Genomic DNA, 14,405 nt, shown 5'->3' with positions numbered 1-14,405 from the left:
ATTCTTCGTCAAAGTCAAAATGACCATGAAAGGTAAACGTTTTGAATCGATTCAGGACATCCAGGCAGCCACGATAGCACAACTAAAGACACTCACAAAATAGGACTTCCAGAACTGCTTCAGAAAGTGGCAAGAAAGATGAGATAAGTGTGTTCAAAGTGAGAGGGAATATTTTCTGGGGGAGTAATAGTAATGTGTCTTTTACTGTAATAATTTTTTTTTAAATTTAAACATTCACCACATATTTTGATTACACTTCGTATACTGTCAGTGCCCTGCTCATAACCCTTTGGCCTCTATTGTTTCAGTATCAATTTCCACTTTTCAATATCTATATCTCTATGGCTCAGGCCTTTTTATTTTCTGGCACTACAAAAGGCTGTACTTGGTATGGAAGTTCAGAAGTCCCAAGGAATTAATACTCAGTCCTCATCCCAGAAAACACTCAATATGAGTCTGGGATTCAGGTGATAGTTATGAGCTGAAAATGTGAACTTGGAAATAGTCAGTGTGTAGGCACTGCTTAAAAACATGACAGTTATCTAAGGAATGTGTGTTGATGGTGTTGATGGAGAAGAGGTTCATTAAATTGAAGTGGTAGGGAGTGCTGAAATAAAGCTTCTAGTTAGCTGGGAGAAAAATCGTGAAGTATTGTATACTAGAAACTAAGCCAAGAAGGTGTAGATTAAACTTTCCACACAGATAATGCATCATTAAACAGATAATGTAATTTAAGCCAAGCACTTGTGAACATAAGGCATTGAGGAATGGACAGAAATATAAGACATAGTCCTTCCTTTCCTTTCATCTATGTAAATAACACACTGTGGTACATAATAAATCATGTATTAGCTTGGTTCCAATCAGATTGTAGCATGGATGGCTTCCCCTGGTGTTGGTGTCAAAGCCAGCATTCCTGCTAACCACAGATTGATAGCTGGAAGGAAGATTTTAGTTTTGTTAGAGAATAGAAGGTATGAGAATGCAGTGGGATTACCACTTTCCTCTGAAGAGGACATCTTCTGAGTGGACACTGCCAAACCCATGTCAGGCATAGGAATGCTTTTTAGTGTTTTGAAGAATTAGTTACAAAGATTTGTCAGACTATTTAAAAACAAATATGAGAATGGTTGTATCTGGGTCGTGTGGATTTTTTTAAAAAACATCTTTATCTCTATTCTCCAAATTTTCAACACTGAACATGTATAATAAAAATATGTAGATATTTGTTCTAATTTAAGGACATTTTCAACTGAATAATTTTCTACAGAGAGAAGTTGCAGCAAACAGCCAGAATGGGGAGGAAATTGTTCCTGTTTTGACTTTACGTTTCTTGATAACACAACTAGAAGCAGCACTTAGAAACATTCAAGCTACTAATTATACTGTAAGTATTTTCTTTTTGAAAGTTTGAAATAATGGATTTGAACGACAATTTTTCAGTGAGAGAACATCTAATGATGCATGCTTACTTTAATGTGTAGGCCAATTTGTATTTTCCTTTTACTTCTAGAGAAAGGTACACATAAATTGATTTCCTTCATTTGTCTTGGACTATTTTATGACTCTGCATCTCTTTAATGAGCCTATTCTAGTCCCCCTTTCCTACCATAAAATTATTCATCTTAAATAAAAAGAAACTTGAATTAATAAAAATGGGCTTTCCCAATTAGAAATGGAGAGTCATGAACTTCAAAAACTACTTCCTTTCCCCCTAATTATTAATCAGCTCCTCTTTCTCTTGATATTTCTATATTTGTAAAAATTGCTACTGCATTATCTGTTATTGAGTAATCATGCAAGATAAAATTGACAAGATATAATTACATGTTCAAGGTCAAATGATACTTTAGAAATAAATAGGAAAATCTGAGAAAAAAAATAAAGCTTGCATCAAAAATTAGAACCAAAAGTACAAGAGAGTAAAAGGAAAAGTCAGCTTTTCGAATAATTTGGATCAGTAAAGTAAACTAAGTTTTGCACCCACGTGGATGATTGATTAAGAAAGGATTACCTAGTCACCAAACAAGGTAGCATAAGACAGTAAATCCCACATTATAATGATGTACAAACATGTGGAAAAATCATCCTTATTTTGGACTCTTAGGGCTAGTGTTCTAAGACGTGGTATACACCACCCTGAAGGAGTTCTAGATGGAGTTAGAGGGGCAACAAAAATGCAGCAACATCTGTATGTGTATCATGGTTCTGCCTAGAGAAGCCTATAAGAGATTCAGTGCCCAAGGTTTTTATTGTGGATTGGTCATGTGGGCACCCTCTGCCTAGCATGTGTCAAAATTCCAGATGTCCAGAAGAAAATCCCAAGTGTTCAGCATAAATCATGTGGTTTACACAAACAATTTAGGAATAGTGAACCACTCTTGTCAGTCAAAGAACAGTGGGGACACTCCCAAAATCCAGGTTCACAGACACCAGTAGATGGTCAGTCTTGCAAGTAGGTCTTGCTAATGGTAACCGTCTCAGGCCAGCTATGCTAACTTTTTATGCACAGGTCTATATAGTTCTGTGGGATTTTATCACAAGTGTTTGTATAACCACTACTGCAATCAAGATAAAAGAACTCTCCCATTACCATAAAAATCTCTCTTATGATACCGCTTTGTAGACAAGCACCCCTTGTGCTCCTCACTGTCCCTAATCCCTAGTCATTTCTCCATCTCTGTAATTTGGCATAGAACACTTTTAAATTAAGGAAATATCCATGTGTTTTAATTTTTCATTGAGGAAGTGATAAGCTTTATGTTGATACTGTTGTAACAAAACCCACACATGGACAATAAAACACGTTGACTTAAGAGATCATTGTATTTTTTTAAGCTGGATGGTAGATACTTGGTTGTTCATTATATTATTACCTGAAGTGTTTAATACCTGAAATATTACAAAATGAGAGACAGAGAGAGAGAATTTTTTGAAAGGTTTAACATAATAAATCTTGATGACATTTGCTTTTATTTTCTTTACTCAAACTCTAATGTTTTATTTCAGGATTATTGACTATCCTCTTCTTTGGGGTCATCTTATGAAATACATCTAAATGCATTCTCTATAGTTATTATTCGATGATTGATAATATGATAATTTTTACTATTTTTAATAATTATTAAATAAGCCTAAGATATTTAAGCTTGCTAAGCTGAAAAGTATAATAGCTTAGTCTAAATAACCAATTAAAATATATTTTATTTTTTTAGGCACATCAGATTAATATTGATTATTATTTGACATTACTGTTTTTGTATGGTGTAGCACTCACTGAAAGAGGAAAGAAAGAGGTATGTAGCATATGTTATTTGCCCATTATAAATCTTTTCACATATACTGACCTCATTTTAACAAATTAAAATGTTGATTTTTGAAATTCTCTAAAAATTGAAACCATTTAGTGACTTTTCTGTCCCATATTATAATATAGAGTAATTTGTAATACAGAGTATATAATGTAGAGTATTTTGCCAGTGACTAGATTGTGAAACTAAAATTACTGATGGGGAAATATAATTTTAGCTTATAACTTTATTTATTTTATTTATCTTTTAACTGCTTGCCATTTTTGTAAAACAGAAAATTGTTTAATGTATACAGTACATTTTAACCTATTTTCTAGTGTAGCTTAATCTCTCTGGGTTAATCTTAACCCTTTTGTAAAATATGCATTTTACCTTAAATTCTTTTTGATTAAAGTAAAGTGCAAAAAGTGAAAATCTGTGAGTTAACTAGGTGGTTTCTAAGGGTCCTTTTGAAGTTAACATTCTCTTTTTTAATGATTTTTTCATTTTGTTTTTTTTGCAACCTTGATATTTCTTTTATTTGTTTATCTTACCAAATCTATACTGTCTACTTGGTTTTATAAATTAAATATATAAATATGACTTGTTTATTAGGTGAAGTAGAATTTGTAAGCACCAAACTGAAAACATTTTCATTTTAAATAATTTCATGTAATGCTAATTATTTTTTAGTGTGATGTAGTAGAGAATATTTTTAAACAAGGCAATGCAACTTTCCCGCCCCGCCCCCCCGCCCCGCAGGGTGACCAAGCTATTATGCCTGTTTTACTAATGATAACTAAAGAATTTATTAGAAGTGATCTTTACTTCCAGATCCATGTTGCTTATAGTCAGATGATGCTTCCCTAAAAGAGATTATTAGTGTGATCAGGAAGTCACTTATTACCTATTTGAAAAATTAGGAAGATTTGTGCTCTAATTAGAAAGAAAAATTAGGAAGAATTATAAAGACATGCTCCCGTAGTCATCAGAAAAGCCCTTATTTTGGCTAATACTATTTGTCAGTTTTAGAAAAATAAAATTGTTGTTGTTTTAATGTTTACTTTGAAACATGGGTCAAAGAATATCTTAAGTTCCTTTGTAAATAAATATTTTAAGCACTGAGTACATTATTTATATAATTACATACAGAGCTGCTAGGATTAGAGATGTGAATAAATGACTGGATCAGTATCAAAGTTGCCCCTAGTTCTGTAGTTTGGAAAATAATTGTAAAAGAAAAAAAAATGTCTTTTACATCAACCAAACCTAGTTTTATGTTACTACAGGATTATACAGAAGCTGAGAATAAATTTCTGGTGATGAAAATGGTAATCCAAGAAAATGAAATTTGTGAAAACTTTATGTCTTTAGTTTATTTTGGACGTGGTTTGCTTCGATGTGCTCAGAAGAGGTAAGGATTTTAATTAATGTCCACTTTCTACTTTGTGAAATGGAAATAAAGTTTGTAAAGTATACCAGGGATAATGACACTTGTGGTGGACTGAATTTTTTCTTCTTCACCTATTTTTAGAGATAATAATTTCTTTACTGTACTTGAGAACATTAAGTATCAGACTTGACAGGCCATGACAGTCAGAGGCAGTAGAGCATAGACATAGGAACAGAGGCTTTGGCATCTGATAGACCTTGGTTGAAATACATTTTCCACCCCGGAACTAATCTACGAGCCAAGGAAACTTAATGTTGCTAAGCTTAATCTCTTTTTTTTTGTTATTTATAAAATGGAACTGATGGTGCCCACCTCGTAAGGATGTTGCTGGTGATTAACGCAGTGCCCAGGGCACAAAAATGCTATTCTTAGTAAATAAATGATGGTTGTAGTTATTAATATTATAACCACCACTTGGAATAGGTGTTTAAAGTATAAATGAACTTATAAAGCATCAAAAGAGTCCAAATGCTGAGTTTTGGAAGTGTTAGGTATTATATAGTTAGTGAAATTGTACGGGGAACCTATATGGACTAGCTATCTGTTCACTCCCTAAATGGAGATGCTTAGTCATTTGTAACATTCATTCATTTTATTTGCTAAGCATTTATCATATTCTAGAAACTGTGCTAGATTAAGGGACACAATTGTTTACAAAATAGACAGCTCCTGTTCTCATGTAATGGACAGTATTATAGACCTTAATCAAATAATTAGTTATACAAAATAATCAATTATGAAATGTGATAAAGAGTTATGAAGGAAAATACAATGAATAATAAAAGTCTTTACTGGAGCCCCAGCCTGGTTTGGGAATCAGAAGTCTTCCTAAGGAATAATGTTTGACTGAGGTCTGAGGGATAAATTAGGCAAAGATTACTTGTGGAAATTTTTATGAGGCTTACTGCATTTTTATGAGGAAATTTTTGTGAGGCCCTATTGTTGGATCCCTAAAAGCATCATTGTGTGATAATTCCCTGATTCTTTGGTTTATCTTCTATCCTTTGTCATGCTTGTTCTTTACTAGGGGATCCAGAAGACTTCTTAGTCCTTCTTCAGTAGCGTGATGTCATCAATATAATGGGTCAGTGTGATGTCTTGCAGAATCTCAGGATAATCAACCTCCCTTTAGTCTATATTGTGGAGAGAATTTACATAGCTCTGAGACAAAATAAAGAGTGTGCACTGCTCACATATCTTCCCTCAGATATGTGAACTACTCTTTTTTGTCTTTACTTATGGGCATTGTAGAAAATCCATTTTCCAGATTGTTGTCACTAGAAAGCTCAGTCTTAAGGCGTCTTTTACTTTCATCCCTGACCTAAAGAGAAAAACCACCACTGAGCTGATCGAAGACACTGATGCCTTTTTCACTCTGTACTTCTTACTGTATTAATGGGTGGGTCTTTCCAGGGAACGTTGTCTAGCGGTGGGTTCTGTGGTCTTACGTACTGAGTCCCTTCTAACATTCTTACCTCCCTGAGCTTTCTTTTAATACTCTGCCAAGAAATTTCCACCTCACTTACTATAGGCCATTGCTGTATCCGAGTAGCCTTCTTAGTAACATGTTAGCACTGGCTTCAAGTGTCCTTGCTAGGAAATTAAATCTTGAATTATGGAAGAGTTGTCCCCTGTCAGTATACATTTCTCTACCCAGCTGTATATTTGTCCACTGGTTCAGCAGTCTTAAGATCCACTCCCATACATACTAGGGTTACTTGTTGCCTTATTTGTAAACTATCTAGTTACAGAGTCGCGTTCCTGCCAGTATATACTAGTCAAGTTCTGTAATTCTTATGGTGAATAAGCTTTTCATCCTGGGCAGGGGCTCTGTGTTCCCATTTGGGTTTTGCTTTTAGCTAATCCTAGATTTATTGGTCTGTAGGCAATGAGTGGAGAGGGGAGGATCTTGAGAAAGAAGGGCATCATCTTTTGACACAGACATCTCAGATGATACTTTTGCATGATCCTTAAGTAAAGGGGGTCTCCCCTCCTCTAGCAAGGAAGAGGTTTTTGCCAGCCAAAGGGTTCAGGGAAATTTGGGGATTTATTGTTTCTAAACATATTCACCTAAATGTCCCCATTCCAGATCTCAGAGTCTACTTGTTTCTTACAGAGCCCTGATTTTTGCATAATGGTCCTGTTGAGGCTGTGCTTTTGGTCTTTGCTGCTGTTCTACTCTTATGATTAAGTACTGGGCCTCATTTTCAGCAGTTTGTCCTTATGTTTAGAGTTGGTGAGGATTCTTTATACGTTACCATAGAGGCCTTTTAGCTTTCATGGAGGATCCTGAGCTGACAGTAGTGATTCTGTCCGGGCTGTGCATTCGATCTCTTTTATGGTTTGTTGCACCTTGTGATTAAATCTGGGCCTGATTTTTTAACACAGATTATCTTTATGGCTACAGAAGATGATGGTCTCTTTAAATGCTGCCATACAGGACTCTGTCTTTCACAGTGTGTCCTGAGTCAATAGTTGGCTAACCTGTGCCTGTCATTCTCTTCAAGGCTTCCGGGACAGTAAAAAAAAAAAGCCAACCAACTCTACAGTCCCTTTAATTACCATGGCCCCCATATTGTTCAAGCTTGAGCTACTACATAATCTAGTGTCTCCCCTTCCACCTGTATTCCATCCCAACCTACCACAGGTGAGAGTCCTAGTATTTGTATTTCTATAGCATGCCAGAGGTTATCACCACTCTACATGTCACAAAAAAATGGGTTACTTGTTGCCTTATTTGTAAACTATCTAGTTACAGAGTCACGTTCAAACTAACCTTATTTAATTAAAATGCCTTACAGATATAATGGAGGACTACTAGAATTTCATAAAAGCATACAAGAAATAGGAGACACAAATGATCATTGGTTTGACATAGATCCTACAGAAGATGAAGATTTACCTACAACTTTTAAAGTAAGGAATTATTTAAGAATAACATTTCATCTGTGACTAATCAGAATCATCTTTGATAAAGTGCAGTTTATGTTAACGATGTCGTGTTTTATAGCAAGCACATTCTTTAATTGGAAATTAGTCTTTTAGGTAAGAAACAACCTTGATTCCATTACCTAGTGCAGAATAGCAGTATGACTCAATAAGTAGAGAGGCGTGAGGTGGCTATGTTGGCATTTCCAAATAACAAGATTACTATTCCAGTACTTCACATGGATAAAGCTAAATGTAATAGTTAACTTCTTTTTTCCAATTATATTTACCATTATTTTGTTGTTGATATAAATTTTAAAAGTACTAAATGCTTACTTAATAAAACTTGAAAAATATAAAAATTCCCAAAGATAAAATTAAAATTTGTCCATACCATTGTTAGTATTTTCATTTATGCCTGTCCAGACACATACCCTGCTATTGACATTTAATTTACCTTAAACATTCCAATTTTTCACTTTTATGTAAAATGATCTTTGTGTATTTCTTACCTCATTCCCTTAGGATAAATTTCTAAAGGTGGAATTGTAAAGCAAGTATTCACACACTTGTAAAGTTGTTGATATATATCTCCATATTTCCTCTCAGAAAGTTTGTACCAGTTTAGATTCTTAAGAAAGAGTATGAGCGTTTCCATTTTTTCACACCCTCTGGATACTTTTTACATTTCGGATAATTTTTACCCATTTGATAAGTCATTTTGGTCACTTTAAATTTTTTTTAATATGAAAATTAACTACACTAGGTTTTTATTGGTTAGTGATTGGTTTTATTGGTTAGCTTTTACTTTAAACCTTTCTAGATCCTTATATTTTAGCTTACTTTAAGGCCAAACACATTCCTCAAAATAAAGAGAGATGTTTCATAAAAATACAAAATTCAATTTTCTAGGAAGCTATAGCAACTCAAAATTTGTATATACCTAATAATGTAGGCTCAAAATAGATGGGACAAACATGATAGAACTAAAAGGAGAAATAGAAAACTCCCAATCACAGTGGATTATTTTAATATGCCTGTCTCGGTAATCAATAAAATAAGCAGACAATTTTTGGCATTTGTCAGGATAACCATATGACTTTAACTTTGACTTAATAAAGTAATAATTTTATACGTTTTTTTTAAAATACTGAATTTCTGTGCTTATTTAAAGCAGTCCTTGCTCGGTCTTGGTTGTTCTCTTTTTCTTCATTATCCAAACTTTTTCAGTGAATTTATATTTCATGCAAAATAATACATGTATGCAGTTTGTCAAATAATATTAAAAGGCTTAAAAATTAACAATCTGTATTCCATCATCTCTAATTGTAGTTCCTAAGTAGAGGCAACTTCTCCCTATTCTGTAAGCATTTTTCTTTGATATTTACCTATAGTTTTTGAAAAAATGGACTGCTATTTTAAAAATCTCACCATTTTGGATATTATCTTTTGACTTCCCGTTGTGGAAATGAGGGTTTAGTAGCTGTCTTATATATCCCCTTCACACACACATTTCCCTTCCCCTGTCTTACTAATTAATAGCTGTAAGCTTTTATGGGTCTTAGGGTTTCCCGTTATGCCTGGAAATATCTTTCCTCTGTAGAATTCTCAGGCTTTCCTCTTTTCTGCCTTACTTCCTTGTTTTGATGGTGAAACCCCTCCAGCAGCTTCCTAGAAAAGGATGCTTGCTTGGGAGGTAAATTTTTTGAGATTTGCAAATCTCAAAATAGTTTATCCTTTGTGTATTTATATCTTGCCTGGGTGTAGAATTGTAAGTTGAAAATCATTTCCCTTCATTTTAAAAACTGTTTCCGACATCTTCTAGCTATCAGTTATACTTCTGAGAAATCTGATGTCATTCTGATTCTCAGTCATTTGCTGGTAACCAGTTTTATCTTTTTTCTTTCTGGGAGTTTTTAGGATATTCTGTGTATCCCTGGTATTCTGGACTTATTTATTTATTTATTTATTTATTTATTTATTTATTTATTTATTTATAGTTCTGGAACATTTTCTCAATTCATTTATTTGATGATTTCATTTTCTGTTTTCTTTCTCAAATGTTTATTATTAGGATGCTTGACATCATGGACGGGATCTCTGATTTTCTTTTTTTTCCCCTATTTTTTTACTTTTTGTCTTTGTGTTCTACTTTGTAGGAGATCTTCTCAGCTTTATCTTTCTGCATAGGGCTGATGCTCAGCCAGTATACACTAGTGCTATTATAATGTTAAAATATTTCTATTTCGTCTCTAACATAGTTGCTTCCATGAGCAGTTTCTTGAGTACGCAGCCAGCATTTCAGCTGCCCTGGACTGTCTGCCAGCCCTCTTTACCCCATATGTCCCTAAAATCCAATAAATACCTGATGTCTGATAGAGCAAACTTCTTCTATGATCCTACTTTGGCTCTAGGCCAGTATGTTCTCAGTCTGTTACGATGGGTGCCTGTGCCTGTCAGCCTTCCAAAAGTCTTACTTCTCAGACATTGTGATTAGTGTTTTTTAGGGAACCTAAAGGGCTATCCTGTACCCCTTTATCTGACACTGAAGAATTCCAGGTGAATATCACCAGCGGCTTGCTCTGCCCAAAATGCTTCTATCCTCATGTGTCTCGTTAAATGAACTCATCCTGATTGGGGAAAATAGTACCCCTAGAGATGCTGGCACACTGGTAGAGCAATGTCCTTCCATATAGTTATTATTTTTAACATTATCCTTGTTCCTATCTTTCTTTTGAATTTTTAATTTTAATGATTTTTTAGCTATTATCTACCAATAGTTTTTTGTTGTTGTTGTTATGAATGTTTCTTTATTAAAAAAAAAAAAAAAATCCTGTTCTTTTTTCAAGAATGGATATTATTTAGAGGTAAATGTTAGCCAGATCATGGAAGGCCCTATAAAGGACTCAGATTCATTCTTGAGGTTAATGTGTAATCCCTGAAGATTTTTAAACAATGGGATGATATAATCAAACTATAATAAAATATGCATTATAGAATTTAGGACTTTGAATAGTTTCTGTATTTAGGGTAAGGAAGGAGTTAAGAAAGTTAGAAAACTAATAAAATAGTTACCAATTTGAGTTAGTGTTCTAAAGAAAAACAAGGGGCTAGGATAGAGAAAATAGAGAACACACACAGATACACTCATAAACCTACATATGTCCATATTTATCTATTTGTATATATGCCTAAATGTGTATGTGTCTGTGTGTGTAGTGGTTAGGAAAATCCTCTCTGGGATATGATATTTAAGTTGGAATCAGAAAGTTGAGAATAGAAGTAGCTCTGTAAAGAATAGGAGGAAGACCATTCTTCCTATAAAGAATAGGAGGAATAGAGTGTGAAAAGGCCCTTTTATGTCTTGAAGAGCAAGTCTGAAGAACTGGAAAAATAAAACTATGTGAATTTTATAGTGAGTGAGGCTAGAGATAAATTTGAAGAGATGGATCAGAAATAGCTAGATAGACTAGTGGATTCAGATTCTGCAGGGTCTGCAGACCTTGCAGTCAGTCCTTAGTAAGGGTTCTGGATTTTGTATTAGGTACAGTGGGAAGCCTTTGAAGGGTTTTAAGCAAGGAAATGATAATGATCTTTTGCTTCTGTGTAGTGCTTTGGAGCAGAATAGTCAAGGAACAGGGCGGACCAATTAGGTCGCTGTGAAAATCGGTAAACTAGGGAAGGCCTAGGGTAGCAATGGAGATAGAAATGGAAAATTTTGCAATGTACGTTGGAAGAACACTCAGTAGTTGCTGATTTATTATATGTGAAGAGTTACAGAATCCATTATGCAATGGATGACTTCAAGATTTTTGGCATAAAGCTGAATAGATAGTGGTAGATGAGACTGATGTAACTCCCATGAGGGCTAAGTATTAGCCTGTTAAGTTCACTGCCATGTCCTTAGTATCCCTTAACATTTATAAAACCCTGGCCCACAGTGACTCAGTAAATATTTGTTGAATGAATGAATGAATGCTAAAGATTGGGGACAGGAGATAAGGAATAAGGAACAAGGAATAAGTTTGTTAGGAGACTCAATAGATCAGTAGTGAACTACTAAGTCTGAGATCTGTGAAACTGCGGTAGCTAAATACACACTATGAGTCCTACTGTTTGTTTTGGCATCTCCACTTGGCTGTTGGCTATCCTGACAGGATATACTGCCTTCATACTGATAGGTCCTTGAATGCTTCTCCTTTCTTTATTATCTTGATATTGGATCAATTTAAAATTCTGAGTGCCACTGAAAGAATGTTATGGTGACTAGATTCATGAAATATTCTATAGAAGTTTATCTATCATGTCGTATACCATAAGTATATTAGAAGTGATACTATTAATATTTGAAATCTTATAAAACTACCTCTCTGAGGGATAAGTATTAAGAACCTGGCCTGAGGACCTATTTGACTTAAACCCGCTAATGTGTTTCACCTGTGTTTAATCAGCATTTTAAAATTCAGGAAATTGCATTCCAAATTATAACTCTAAGCATTGGAAACCTATTTCTGTACCCTACTGCTTCTCATTGTGACAGTGAGTGGCACATTGCCCCAGTGCAATAGTTCCACTGCCAACGTGGGGTGTTGGGAGCCAGTTCCAGCAAAGACTCTCCTTAGCTCCTAGTGGTTTCTTATCTCTGTATATAGGTATCAATGCAAGTAATTCTTGATAGGAACATGCCAAGTGCTCTGCATTAAGTTAGGATTATGAAGTGAGGTATAGCTTCAAACATAAGACTTTTTCCCTTTCTCCATGTTTATATTCAATAAGAAATCCAGTATTTCTGTTTTAGGGCCTTCCTGTATATTGTTTACTTTGAACGACAGAAATACATTCTATTACTATTTAAAACACACACACATACAATGCCTTCAAAAAGTAGTATGATGTATGAGTATTGATGTACGAGTATTGATGTATGAGTATTACTTAAAATTATATGAGATAAAATATTGGAAGTGTTGTAGTCTTATTACTAATTTATGAGATTTATTTTTATTTTTAAAATCTAGGATCTTCTTAATAATTTTATCAAGACAACTGAAAGTAATATAATGAAGCAGAGTATTTGCAGTTATCTGGATTGCGAGCGATCTTGTGAAGCTGACATTTTAAAGAACACCAATTATAAGGTACTAGAATTATCAATTAACTGAGTATTTTTTAAAACTTAATTACAAAATTAAACTTAGATAAAAATCATGTTGTCTTGCATCAACATAGTGTTTAAAAAGAGTTCTTAGTTTAATTATAGTGGTAATGCTGTTGAGAAATTGAGTATCTCTGAGAACTTAGAATTATAGTGAGCTGAAATTATTTATATCCTGTGAGTCAATAAAAGATTGAATTTGTTTTGCTAAGGTTTTTGTAATATTCGCATGTCTCTGAAGTTATACTTCATATCCCTACCATCGTACAGTGGAAATTATCTAAAATATTCTTTATAGTTAGAAATGTTATTTTATATTTATTTATTTAAAATGCACTTTACTAAGGGGAAAAGTTGTCACTCCTCAAGAATTATGTTACTAAATAAGTGATCATTGTCTCTTCTATGGGCCTTGTGGAAGAAAAATATAACCAGCCTTGATTTGAAGAAATTCAACAGAGTTCTTCAAATCTGGTTTTCACTGGGTCTATCAGAGTAAGACTGTGGGAAATCACACGATGGGATGAGATGTGACTATCAGTGCAAATCTGACACCACCTCTTGAAGATAATGGAAATCTCAATTGAAAGGAATGGACATCCTGGAACAAAGCATGTAGCTATATGGGGTAGGGGAGAAGGCTGCCTGAAAACCATCCATCTGTGGGAATGACAGTGAGGAAGGTTTTTATGTGACGTTTTGATTTTGTAAAAAGGAAAACTTGGAAAGACTGAAAGAATACATTGTATATCTGGATTACAAATAAAAATGGCTGTTATAATGGGAAAATAAAAAAAGAAAGGCATGATGTGTACAGAAAATGGGGTAGGTAGGGAGGAGAAGAAAGCCAATATATATATATATATATATATATATATATATATATATTCATTAGGGTAAATCAGGATTTGGGAAGTGGTCCTGGTGAAGTACAGTGCTTAGGGTGGGCAAGTTCAGTCTTGGTTTAGGTGACATGGTGATAATGGTTATGGTTTCCCAGGGAGGCATCAGGGTTCGAATCACACAGACAGTATGTAGCAGCACAAAGTCCTGGCCACAAAATTTCGATTTTTGTCATCTAAGCAGTCTACCTATTTAAAGGAGGCAGAGCTGTAGTTTCCAGGGAGGGCACACTGGGAAGGCCAAGAAACGTGGAAAGTTATAAGTGACTTAAGGTGGTGTTTTCTCTATTGACAGGAATTCCTATTTCCATGTCAACAGCTTACTTTCACTCTTTTCCAGGGATTTTTTCAGTTAATGTGCAGTAAAAGCTGCTGTGTTTATTTCCATAAAATTTGTTGGAAAAAGTTCAAGAATTTAAAATACCCAGGTGAAAATGATCAGGTATTTTATTTGTTTTTCCTTCAAAACTTTACTATAGCATTTCTTCCTCTATCCTTTTCTGTCTTTTCCTCTTTCCCCGTCATTTCTTCGGCCTACATCCTTCCTCTTCTGTTTTTCTCCTTCCATTTTTCTTTCCCTATTCTCTTTGATGCTTTCCCCCTCAGTATGTCTTGTTCATCATCACCAATTATTAAACAGATCTGTGTAGGGGATATTCTACTAGTTATCTTGCTTA

General features: G+C 34.3%; 1 protein-coding gene across 6 annotated transcripts in view; it reads left to right on the top strand.

Annotated features, from left to right (window-relative positions):
* The window catches only part of DZIP3 (DAZ interacting zinc finger protein 3), a 97,264-nt gene that overhangs the window by 28,824 nt on the left and 54,035 nt on the right, over window positions 1-14,405 (top strand). For 5 of the 6 annotated variants that reach the window (XM_074332225.1, XM_074332238.1, XM_074332244.1 and 2 more), the window contains 6 exons: window positions 1,271-1,387; window positions 3,216-3,296; window positions 4,580-4,704; window positions 7,545-7,659; window positions 12,690-12,809; window positions 14,069-14,170. In XM_074332225.1, coding sequence (XP_074188326.1) covers window positions 1,271-1,387; window positions 3,216-3,296; window positions 4,580-4,704; window positions 7,545-7,659; window positions 12,690-12,809; window positions 14,069-14,170 — 660 coding nt within the window. The remainder of the gene's footprint in view (window positions 1-1,270; window positions 1,388-3,215; window positions 3,297-4,579; window positions 4,705-7,544; window positions 7,660-12,689; window positions 12,810-14,068; window positions 14,171-14,405) is intronic. The other variant, XM_074332249.1, reaches the window with a different exon arrangement.

This window comes from Rhinolophus sinicus, linkage group LG01, assembly GCF_036562045.2.
Source record: "Rhinolophus sinicus isolate RSC01 linkage group LG01, ASM3656204v1, whole genome shotgun sequence".
Lineage (NCBI taxonomy): Eukaryota > Metazoa > Chordata > Mammalia > Chiroptera > Rhinolophidae > Rhinolophus > Rhinolophus sinicus.
The sequence above is the reverse complement of the archived record's forward strand: the minus strand, read 5'-3'. Positions and strand labels throughout refer to the sequence as shown.